General features: G+C 39.9%; 1 protein-coding gene across 1 annotated transcript in view; it reads left to right on the plus strand.

The window, feature by feature from the left end:
- Positions 1-2,969, plus strand: part of DGKK (diacylglycerol kinase kappa) — a 98,327-nt gene extending 95,358 nt beyond the window's left edge. Inside the window, exons 28-29 of the mRNA XM_037733375.1 lie at positions 377-500; positions 2,010-2,969. Of these exons, the coding sequence (XP_037589303.1) occupies positions 377-500; positions 2,010-2,089 (204 nt within the window). The 3' untranslated portion in view covers positions 2,090-2,969. The remainder of the gene's footprint in view (positions 1-376; positions 501-2,009) is intronic.
- Positions 2,970-12,872: the final 9,903 nt, after the last annotated feature.

The following is a 12,872-nucleotide window of genomic DNA, read 5'->3' on the forward strand; positions in this document are numbered from 1 at the left end:
AGCAGTGGCCCTAGCAATCTCATCCTTTTAATCCCTAGCCACATGAACTCAGGTGAAATACTTAACTTCTATAAGCTTCTGCTTCCTCATCTCTGATACAGGAATGTTAATAACCACTTTGCAAGATTGCTTTGAGAGTTGTATGAGAGCATTTATTAATGCTAGCGAGTCACCTAGCACCAAGTAATCTCTTGGTAAAGATCAATTGCTCTCCTAGGGCATGCAACCAGTGATGGGGGTGTTTATTATACCTGGATAGACAGCATATCTCCCTGTTTTCTGCAGTCATCCTTGTTTACCACTTTTCCAGGACTCTAGGAATTGTCTCTGAATATTAGGCAACTAATATTTTGACCTTTCCCTTGTTGTTTCACAGGAAAAATCTTCGGACACTGACAGTAGAAGCCTCAGGCTGAAAATTAAGTTCCCCAAATTGGGAAGGAAAAAGCTAGAAGAGGAACGCAAGCCTAAATCAGGCCAAAGTGTCCAGGGTTTTATTGGTAAGTCTTTCCAACAGGCAGAGGGGTAATGGAGACTACCCCCAGCAGCCTGGCTACCTCCCAGAAACCTAAAGCCCCATTAGAAATGTTTGTGGGAATGGTGATGATGAAGGGGAGGCCACCTGGGAGCCAGCAGTAAGTGATACACCTTGTCCAAGATGACACCAAGCCATCTCTTGGACAAGGTGTAAGAAAGTGATATGGACACTTGTAAAAGGAGAACCTGCGTGGTCTCCATGACATATATAGAAAACAAAAATGCAAACAGGTAGTGATTTTTCTGCCTGATTCACTCCTAAGGGTCAGGAACAGGTTCTGTGACCTAGCTAAACACTTTTGTTCCTGTTATAGTAAGTGGTAGAAAAGAAACATATCTGTATGTTTCATTGTCTGAATTTTGGTTCCATTCCTTTTTCTTCAGAATTGGCCCTAAACACTATTGATATATCAGTGGGATTCAAAAGAAGTTTCTCTTAGAGTTTTTGGTTATGCCAATTCTGATATCCATGGTGGTCTCTCCTAAATTTTGTTCCTACACAACCTGGAAGCTTGGGAGATATAGTAATAGTGGACATGGAAAAAAAAGAACGGGCCAGGCACAGTGGCTCAGGCCTGTAATCCCAGCACTTTGGAAGGCCAAAGCAGGCAGACCATTTGAGCCCAGGAGTTCAAGACCAGCCTGGGCAACATGGTGGAACCCCATCTCTACAAAACATAAAAAATTAGTAGTGCATGGGGTGTGCACTTGTAGTCCTAGCAACTTGGGAGGCTGAGGTGGGAGGATTGCTTGAGCCTGGGAGGCTGAGGCTGCAGTGAGCTGTCTTCGTGCCACTGCTCTTCAGCCTGAGCAACAGAGTGAGACCTCATCTCAAAAGAAAGAGGAATGAAGGAAGGAGGGAGGGGGAGGGAAGGGGGAAGGGAGGGAGAAAGAAGAAAAGGAAGGAAAGAAGGGAGGGAGGGAGGAGGGAAGGAAGGAAGGAAGGAAACAGGAAGGAAGGAAGGAATGAATGAAGGAAGGGAGGGAGGGAGGCAGGGAGGGAGAGAAAGAAAAAAGAAAGGAAGGAGAAAGAAAGGGATAGAAATGAAAGAAAGAAGGAAAGAAAGAAAAAAGAAAGGGACAGAGGGTAGCAGTTTGCTTTCAAGAAACTAAAAATTTGCATGAAATCCGAGAGAGAATCTCTTGGATCAACCTGTATTTTCTCAGGTATGGTCCAACTGGTTTCATTCTCTAAGAGTCTGTCAAATGGGAGAACATGGTGTTTGCAAGTATTTCTAAAGACTGATGGAGTCAATAACAGTTCCATAGATTATCAGGTTCTGAAAATTCATCCCATTTGTCTTTAGCTCACATGGTGTCAGCTGGTTTTCTCTGATGATTCAGAGATGGTTAGTACAATAAGAACAAACCAGTCTCTCCTAGCAGACTCTTTGCTCTCTTTCCAGTCCACATACTTGGGCATCTGGCAATGTGCTAACCTCATTGTTTCTATACCATTTTTTCCTCTGAAGGTCGTATGTGGCACCGCAGACATCGTGAAGATGAAGCAAAGAGTGATGATCCTCCAACACCATCAATATCTCAACTGTAGCCCTTGAAAGCTGGAGGAACTCACAACATTTAGAATTCTACTAAAAAACTCTCAAAACCTCAATACAGGCTAGACTAAATCATTTCAGAACAAACATGAGCACCACCAAGAAAGACCCTCCAATTCTTTATACTAATGCATTTTCCTGGACTTAATCTGGTCTCCTTAGAGGTTTACATTTCCTCATTGGCTCTTGTTCCAAGTTGTCTTGTTCAGTTCTCCTCTTTGTGCATCTTGAGCAACTACAGCATTTGTTGGGATAAGCTCTTTATGAATGGCCCGGGATCGGATCTATAAAGGATTCAAGGGAGTTCACCTCTTCAGGGAGTTTTGGAATGGCCTTCTCTGACCAGCAGAGAAACTATCAATGCTACGGAATTAATGAAAGACAGATTCCCAGGGAGATGAAGAGAAGGGGGCAGGCAGGACTGCCAGGCTTGGTTGTGTGTCTCCTCGAATCCTTGCCAACAGCAACTTGCAACTTCAGGAGATCTCTTCTAGTTGGCTCATTAAAATGAGAACTGGATCCTGGGGGCTTGTCCACTTTCCTTTTAAGATGACCATGTGAAATCTCTTCTTGTAGATGTGGTAACCACACGCTCTCTCTGCAAACCTTTTGCATTTTTCCATGTGTGCATGTATGTCTGCATATGTCCAGGTGGTGCTCTGGTGGCTGGGTGGGCTCATTGGTTGGAACTCACCCCTCATGGCAACCACACAGGCTCCTCTCCTGCTTCCTTGATCCTAGCCTGCATGACTCCATGAAGTGTTTGCCTGCATTCTTGCTGGATTTTTTAACTAAATGTTTTGCTGCTGTGCTGCAGTATAGATTATGTATAGAGACATAAAGATGTGTGTATACACACACACACACACACACATATACATATATATATATATATATATATGTATGTATATATATATATACTTTTAAGAACTGAAAATACAACTCAACCTCTAAGTGACCCTATAATTTATTGTGCTAATCCAGGAATTCCTTCCCACTCCACTTTACCCTACATGACACATACATCTCTACAACTGCCCTAGTTCTTGGTGGAGCTTCTAAATCTTTTGGTGCATTTTCAGTGTCTTAAAGGTGGCTGGGATCTATGGCCCAGCTGATTCTGACGCCCTCTTAAAATTCTGAGCCAGGCCATGGAAAGGGGAACAAAAACACCAATGCCCTAGAGAAGGGGGTTAAGCTGGCATGCTGCCTATTTTTCCTCTATTTGTCCTAGACTCTTCATCAGCAACTGTGCCCTTCCCCAATAAAAAGACTATATGGAGCAACCAGGCCTTGAGCTCTGTGACTTAGATGCCTGAACTAGGGACTGCCTGACAATTAAGTCACAGCCTAGGCCCTTCCCCACAAGCTCCATCTTGGCCTGACCTTCTGGACAGGCTGTTGGGTCAGTCCCAAAGTCACCTTCAATCTACCATCTTGACCTTTTCCCTTGAGTACAGAGGGGCATTCAAGTGATCAGAAAAAACATGGGCCTGGAGAAATAAAGGCTATAAGCGTCTGCTTTCCTGTGGTGGTTCTTGCAAATTTCTCATGAAAAAAAAACTGGTTCTAAATCGCTCCAGCTCCTAATTCACATTTTTAGAAAATGCCTTCTCCCAGTCAGGCAAATCTGATCAAACCCCAATGCCCAGAGAGGTTTCTCTGGTCAGCCTTGCATCTTCACCTGACCCTCGACTCACACCTTTAGTTAAGTGTCCCTTCCCACTTATCAAGAGAAAACTGGCCTCTCCCTACTTCTCAGACAAACTTAGTGTGCGCAATTACCTGATTCAGTCCAATGGCTGGTTCACTGAGGTGCACAATCCAGATTCCAAGCACTGGTTCTCAACTCTGGAACTCCACCAGCCTAACGCACTTAAACCAGCCACCTGTGCTCCACCTCCGCAGGGGTGAGGAGAAAAATATTAACAAGGGGATAGTCCCCAAATGTCTGATTGCTGTGTGAAACAAATTAAGTCCTAGCTCTACAACTAGAGAAGAAAGTCATTGGAAAAAGATGACAGAAAACATGTAAAGCTTACTTAAGCATAAGAATATGTTAACTCATTGTACATATTTGAGTAGTGAGTGTGCTGTTGCTGTGCCTTTGATTTTCTCTGTATCACTCTTTCTTCCCAGGAGGAGGTAGTAGATCAAATTAGCAAGCTCACCATTGCAGCTGGACTTGGCTCCTCCATGGCTGCGTGTGTTAACATCTGCACACACACTCAAGGAGTTGGGAACCAAGTTGCATTTGCTTCTGAAGAGCTTTTTCCAAAGGGGAAAATTTCCAAATGAGCAAATTTAGGACAACAGAAGGAAGTCCTGGGAGAGGGTATCTTTATTTTGGCAGTCACTAAGCAGGGCTGTGTCTTGTAATTATTTTTATCACTGATGATAGTAAACTGTAATAGGACTCCATCTCTTGTGATTGCTTTGCTGCAATAGTTAGGTCTTTGTGCACAGTGATGCTGCTGTTGTTCTGTTGTGCCATGTGATTCCCTTTCACCCACCCTGTCCTCCCACTCTGAGTCAGAATGATACTGAATGAAATCGCTAGTATCTGGGGCTACAGTCAGCTCGTGGAGCAGAGTTGATAGATGACAAGGCCCAGGAGCAGGTGTGGCTTGCTCAATCCCTCAGTTACCTCCTAAATTGCCAAGTTATCAGTAGTTTCCCTAAAAGGAAGAGAGCTTGCCAAGCACCTTGTGTATGCTGACTTGGAAAAAAAGCAAGAAGTGATCCCTCTCTCAAGGGAGTTGTCTTAGCCTCTGGATGTGTGAGCTCCTTTAAGAACTTTGTCAACTATTTGCAGTAATACAATTGATTGGGTGGTGAGACCAAACACCAAATATTCATCTCAATTATGTTTAGACATCATTAAGATCCAAAGCTCTAGGGTTTGGTTGTATCTTTGGTATTACTTTCTGAGGAATTGACTGGGTAGGCAATTCCTGGACAGAAGAATAGTGGGGAAGAAAAAGCCAATAGATTTGAACTGCCACCAACTGCCTCTGGTGTCAATACTGTAGGAGGTCAACAGTTATGGGTCCCCTCTCCAGAAAGGCCCTATGCTGCATCCATAAGGGCAGGGGAAGAATAAGAAAGAGATTTTTTTTTACTTTAAAACTGAGCCAGAAGAAACAGTCAGGGTCAACATCATCTTCCCTCAGGGCACAGATGGAAGAATTTTTGTTTCACAAGAGGTGGAAACTAATACCAAAGCAACCAAACCCATTAGCACCATTCCATCCTATATGAGACCTTGATTGGCTACATGGTTTATAGAATTGTATTTGTCTATTTGTCAGTTAATCTGTAATCCATTGTTATTTTCTGCTCTGTGCTTTTTATTTCCTTAGAGGCCCCTGCAAATTATCAGCAGGGCCAGGGGCTGGTTGGGGGAGGAAACTGGGTTAGTCACAGGGTAGCTGGAAAAAGCAGAAAGAAAAGGTCCACAAAGTGTGCTTATTCCTCTCCCCCCACCAAATAGAACACCAGTCCTCAAAGTTAATAAAGTAGTGCTTCTCGAAATATTTTAATAAATGGATAAACATAATCAATTCCAGTGCCTCATCATTTACCTCAAGCATGGGGGAAGTTGAATGGTGGTGGAAATGGGGGGCAGGTGGGCTTGGGTAGTCATCCAAGCTCCAAACAAGCCATATGCAGGTCAGGATGGCAGGTAAGGGAAGGCAGCAGCAGCACAAGCCAAGAATCTCCATCAGGGATGATCATGATACTAAGGGGGCTGCCCCGAAGAATTCTAAAACCTAGCTGCAACTCTGGATGATCCTGTGGGGAAATATCTGCCACTGTAATTGTTCCAGGAGCTAATTCTCCACAGGATACAAATCTCAATGGAATACATTAGTTACTGGGGAGGCAAAGTGGGATAGAGTATAGCCCAGACTGTTAAATAAATGCACAAAGCACCTCAAAAATCTTTTGACAATACCATCTATTCCCCGCCCAACACACATCACACACTCGTCTCCTCTCTGGAGGAGTTTGAGGTGGGTAGGCATATTCTGTTCAAATGCAAAATCAGTTCAGCTCAGCACTAAATATGGTTTAATTTCTGTCACACTAATAGTGACCCCAGGGGAGCCAGTTCTTAGTTACATTTAATAGGTAGGAAACTGAGGCCGTATTAGGCCAGGAGTCCACAACACACTACACCAGGGTGAAAACTTGAGTCTTCTAAATCCTTGATTTTCCAAACTAAAAACTGTCTTATTTAGAGACAAAAGATTTGTGACCTTCGGGACCACATTTCAGTCTACCCCCATAAAAGCTACATTCTTGGGCTTTATAAGGGGAAATAGCCCTGCTATTGAGGCATTACCACCAGGGTGTGCCCTGTAATCCATATTAAGAAGTCTGTACAGCATCCTGTAGGCTAGTGAAGCACCATCAGAATTGAATTTTAAGTCTATTTTTCAAATGATCATGCAATTGCACTTTTCTTTTGGTGTAGAGTTCCATGAATTTTAATATGTGTAGACGATCATGTAACCACCACCATCAGGATACAGAACAGTTTCCACTGCCCCATAAATCTCCTTCATATCATTTCTTTGTAATCACACCTTAACTCTACTTCTAACTACTGATCTATTTTACATCACTATGATTTTGTGCTTTCAAGAATGTCATAGAATATGTGTAATCTTTTGAGGCAGGCTTCTTGAATTCAGCAAAATGCCTTTCATGTTCTTTCAAGTTGTCGTGTGAATCAACAGTTTGTTCCTTTTAATTGCTGAATGGAATTCAATTACATGAATCTACCAGTTTATCCATTCATCCACTGGAGGTCCTTTGGGTGGTTTCCAGTTTCTTTGACCCATGGATTATTTAAGGGCATGTTATTCCCAAGTGTTTGGAGATTTTGCTATTATTTATCTGTTATTGATTTCTTGTTTAATTCCATTGTGGCCAAAGAACACACTCTGCATGATTTCTATTATTTTTAATTGGTTAAAACTTGTTTTATGACCTAGGGTAGGGCCTACCTTGGAGAATGTCCCATGTGCACTTAAGAAGAATGTGTATTCTGCTGTTTGGTGAAGTGTTCTATAAACATCAGTTGTATTCAGTTGGCTAATGGTATTGTTCATTTCTTCAATATCCTTTCTGATTTTCTGTCTGCTAGCTTCCATCAATTACTGAAACTGTAATTATGGATTTGTTCATTTCTTGTTTCAATTCTATCATTTTTTTGCTTCTAGTATTTTGAAACTGTTATTAGGACACATTTAGGATTGCCACCTTCTTGGTGAATTGACACTATGAATATATAACATCCTTCTTTATTCCTGACACTTTGCTCTGAAGTCAACTTTGTCTGATGTTAACATAGTCACTCTAGCCTTCTTTTAGTTATTTTTCAAATGGCATCTGTTTTCAGCCTTTTACTTTTAACCCACCTATAACAGCATACCTGATGTGAGTTTTTGTAGGCAGCATGTGGTCATGCTTTTTTAATCCATCCTGATAATATGTCTTTTCGTTGGTATGTTTAGACCATTTAATGTAATTACTGATGAGACTGAATTGGTGTTTGTCATTTTTAACTTTTCTGTTTGGTCCCTGGTTTATTTTTCCACTTCTCTGTTTCCCTTTTCCTGCTTTTTTTCCAGATTATTTGAACTTTTGGTATTCCATTTTAATTTATCTATTGTGGCTTTGACATCTCTCTGTTTAATTTTTTTTTTAGTAGTTGCTCCAGGGATAACAAAATATATACTTTCACGGTCTACTTAGAATCAATATTTTACCACTTCAGTTGCAGTGCAAAAACCTTACCAGCATATTGAGTCCTCTGTTCTCTCCACTTTATGCTATCACTGTCTTATGTATTACATTTACATGCATCAAAAATCCCATCGAAATGCAATATTTGCTTTCAATCAACAAATATGTTTTACAAAACTTAAGAGAAGAGTAGTTATTATATTTAGCCAGATATGTACCAGTTCTGTTGCTCTTCCTTCATTTCCAATATTCCAATTTCCCTTCTGGTATTTTTAATTTGTATAAATTTACAGGGTGCAAGTTTGTTACAAACATAGTGTAGTGGTCAAGTTGGGGATTTTAGCATATCTATCAATCAAATAACTTACATTGTGCCCAAGTATTTTTTCATCATTCCCCCCCGCCACCCTTCTGAGTCTCCACTATCTATCATTCTACTTTCTATGTCCGTTATTTCATTTCTATATGAAGAAATTCCTTTAGCAATTATTTTCTATCAGATCTACTTGCTGTGAAGTTGCTTAGTTTTCCTTCATCTGAAATGGTGTTTTAAGTTTTACCTTCATTCCTAAAAGGTGTTTTTTGCTAGATAATGAATTCTGGATTGATCATTTTTTCAACATTTGAAAAATTTTGTGTTTATTCCTTATGGTCTACAGAGTTTCTGATGATAAATCTATAGTCATTCAAATTGTTCCCCATGCAGTGCGTAATGCATCATTTCTGCTTTATTTATTTATTTATTTATTTTACTTTAGGTGCATACTATATCTGGCATTTCTCCCCATGTTTTTCTTAGCCTTTTTCAGCAGCTTGACTATGATTTATCCATTTGCAGGTTTTATTTATCCTGCTTGAGGTTTACTTGTTTTCTTAAACCTACAGGTTGGTGGTGTCTTTAACCAAGCTTGGGAACTTTTCAGCCATTATTTATTCAAAGATTTTCTTCTGCACTATTCTCTTTCTCCTCTCCTTCCAGGACTCTAATAGCATGACTGACAGGCCTTTTGTTATTGTCCTACAAGTTTCTAAGGCAGTGTTCATTTTTCGTCAATCTTTTTTGTCATTCACATTGCATAATTTCTATTTATCTACCTTCAACTTTACTCTTTCCTTTGTCCTCTCTCTTCTATCGAGTCCACCCAGTGAGTTCTTAAATTTCAGTTACTGTATTTTTCAATCCTAAAATGTCCATTTGGCTAACTCCTATTTATTTGATGAGACTCGATAGCTTAACATTTATATTTTAACATTGGTTCCAAAAGTGTTTGCAACTGTTGAGTTTTTTATGGCAGCAGACTTAAAGTATTTGTTGGATAATTCCAACACCTATATTTTTTGTCCTTGCTGTTGTCTTTTGCCATCCAAGTTGAGATGTCTGTGGTTCTTCGTATGCCTAGTAATTCTGGAGTACACCCTGGATAGACATTATAAGATTGTAGATCTTATTTAAATTTTATGCAAAATGTATGTTTGTTTTTCCAGTCAATCTGATTAGGTTCAGGCCACAGGTTTCCACCTGCCTTCCATGAGTTGAGAGTCCAACCTCAGTTTTCAAAGGCTTTGCAGTGCTATCTGGATCTGTCTGCTCTGTGTGTCATAAAATGGTCAGTCTAGAACCTAGATGGGTGCCTGTCAGCTCAGTTCTCAAATTCTTAAGTATGATAATTAGGATCTGGATCAACACATGTACAGGCTGAGGATACACACCAAAAAGTACAGTAAAAAAACTTTGTGGAGTCACTTTTCTGAGCTCCTACTGCTCCACATTCTCCCCAGTACTACCCAGTTCCTAATACTTCCCTTTCAGTCCACTAGTTAGAAATTGTTCATGTCTCCAATTATGCCACAACTGGAGATAAGCAGTGGGAGAACAGAAAGAGAAAAAAATCAACAGAACATAGCTCTGCTCTCTTGGGGACACATCTTTACCTCAAATAGAGATTATGGGTCCATTCCCTGAGAGTATTGGTTCTCGAAGGCTCCCATTGCTATCACTGTTGCTGATGCTATATGCCTGGGGGTTGGGGTATAAAAGAGAAATAAAAAGATGGGGCTTTCTATCTCCCCAACCCCAAACTTTAGAAAATTCCTTTTTTCGCTTCTCAAGCCATAGAAAGCTTCTTCTGGAGCTTTCCATCTGTACCATAGTGCTCACTTCAAGGTTTCTAACTGGATTAAGTTGCCAGAGAAAAAAAATTGGGAAACTTGCCATGAGTTTGTTGCTTCTCCAGATTCTGGTGTTCTCCAATCTGCTTGCTATTTACTTTTCAGAATTCTCAAATAGCTGTGCCATGTGTTCTTTCCAGGTTTTATGATCATGTTCAGTGGGAAACAAAGTATAACAGATGCTTAAATATCTTACCCTGAACTGTAATCCTAAAATTGAATCTTAAATCTGTCTGGTGCTTGTATGGAAGGTGAATTTGAAAGGAACAAGATTGAAGATAGGGAGATCAGATAGGAAACTACCATAGTAATCTAGGCAGTAGAACGAGATCTCAAACCTGGGTAGTGGTAGAAGAGAATATGATGGGAATGCCAATCCAAGAAATATTTGGGAGGTAAAATCAGCAAGACTTAATGACGCCACCCTCTTATACGGCCATAATTGAAACATGGAAGTCTAAGACATGAGTGGTCAGCCTTTAAGTTAGGAGTGGAAGGTAAAAAAAATCAGAATGATTGAATAAGAGATTATTAAGAAGGGAAAAGAGAACCCAGAGGAACTCCTGAGTGTCTGATTTGGGTGACTAAGCTGATGGTGATCAAGATACAGAATATAAAAGATAGAATCATGTTAGCAGAAAGAAAAATTCGTTTTGGAAATGTTCAGTTTGAGGTAACTGTGTGACATTCAGGTACACATGGTCAACAAAAGATAAATATAAGCCTGAACCTAGGACCACCAGTTTGAGCTGAAGACCAAGCCTCAAAAGTTAATGGCTTGGTGGTACTTGAAGCTATGGGAGCAGCTGAGATCACTTGGGGAGATAAATCAGAGAGCCAAAGCTGGAAACCAACAGAACATCAACTTTTGAGGGGCAGATGGTACAATAACAGCCTACAAAGAGGATAGAAAAGGAGTCAGAAAGATGAGAGAATTAGAAAAATCCAATGGCTCAGAAACCAAGAGACTAGAGAGTGCCAAAAGGAATGAAAAGACACCAGTGTCAAAGGTAACAAAAGGGTTCCAGTAAGATAAAGCTCAAACTGTTGACTAGGTTTACCAATAAGCAAATCATCAATATTTCAGCAAAAGGTCCATCAATGAAGTGCTAGGGGACAAAAGCTAGATTACAATGGGTTAAGGACTGAATGGAACATGAGTTAAGTAGAAACAGTGAGTCGGTGTACTTTTAAAAGAAGTTTAGTACAAAGAAGAGATGGACTAGACAGCAGATGGGAGGTGGATGCAGATAAAGAGTTTTATTTTGGCCAGGCATGGTGGCTCAGGCCTGTAATCCCAGCACTTTGGGAGGTCGAAGTAGGCGGATCACCTGATGTCAGGAGTTTGAGATCAGCCTAGCCAACATGGTGAAACCCTGTCTCCACTAAAAATACAAAAAAAATAGCCAGGTGTGGTGACATGCACTTGTAATCCTGGCTACTCGGGAAGCTGAGGCAAGAGAATCGCTTGAACCTGGGAGGCAGAGGTTGCAGTGAGCTGAGATTGCACCACTGCACTTCAGTCTGAGCAAGAGAGCAGGACTCCATCTCAAAAAAAAAAGTTTTATTTTGTTTTGCTTTTTATTTTGTAAGAATGTGGCAAGAGTGGTTTTGAGCACATTTCTAAGCTAGAAGAAGAGACTACAAAAGAGGAAAGGATGAATGTACAGGAAAGGTGGCAGGGAAAAGCAGAGGGAGGGCTAAGAAGAGGGAGAAAAACTGTTGGAGAAAAGTCCCAAGGTAGATGAGTTGCCTTGAACAGTAGGTGGGTCAGTCCAATCTTTAAAACAGTAAATAAAGATACTTGAGATAGACGAAGAGGTAAATATATTTGTAGGGAATGAGGTAGGAAAGTGATCCAAGACTGATGGCTCAATCAAAAAATACTTAGGAAAAGAACTACTTATATTCTGAAAACTACAAAACACTGTTGAAAAGAACTAAACATGACCCAAATAAAAGGAAAGATATCCCTGTTCATAGACTGGAAGATTTAAGATGGTTAAGATGAAAATACTCTGCAAATTGATCTATGAGTTAAATGTAAGCCCTATCAAAATCCCAGTTGACTTCTTTTCAAAAACTGATATGTTGATGCTAAAATTCATACGGAAATGCAAGAGACCCAGAATAGCCAAAATAAACTTGAAAAGGAGAAAAAAAAAATGGGAGGACTCATTTTTTTTTTTAATTTCAAAACTTACTACAAAGCTAAACCAATATAATTTTTATTTGTCATTGATTTTAATCCTTAAAAAACTGCAGTACTGGCGTAAGACTAAATATCATATAGGTAAATGGAACATAACCGGGAATCCAGAAATAAGCTCTCACATTTAATTTTCAACAAGGGTATAAAAATAATTATGTGGGGGAAACATAGTTTTTTTCAACAAATAAATAGTGCTGAAACAACCAAATATCCATATGCAAAAAAATGAAGTTGAAACTCTACATACCATATATAAAAATTAAAATAAAGCTGAAACCTAAACTTAAGAGTTAAACCTATACAATTCTTAGAAGAAAGCAGGGATAAATCTTCAAGACCTTGGATCACGTGATGGTTTCCTAGCTATGACACCAAAAGTAAAAAATTTAAAAATGGATAAATTGGACTTAATCAAAACTTGATGCTTTAAATAACACTATGAAGAAAGTGAAATTTTCAAGACAACTGGTATAATCAAATATTGCCAAATCATATATATGACCCATAATATATTTTAAAAACTCTTATCACTCAATAATAGAGACAACCCAATTTAAAATGTGCAGACAGGAGCTCAAGACCAGCCTGGGCAACATAGCAAGACCTCCTCTCTACTAAAAATAAAAATTAAAAAATGT

Source organism: Cebus imitator, unplaced genomic scaffold (genome assembly GCF_001604975.1).
Source record: "Cebus imitator isolate Cc_AM_T3 unplaced genomic scaffold, Cebus_imitator-1.0 Scaffold520, whole genome shotgun sequence".
Taxonomy (NCBI): Eukaryota; Metazoa; Chordata; class Mammalia; order Primates; family Cebidae; genus Cebus; species Cebus imitator.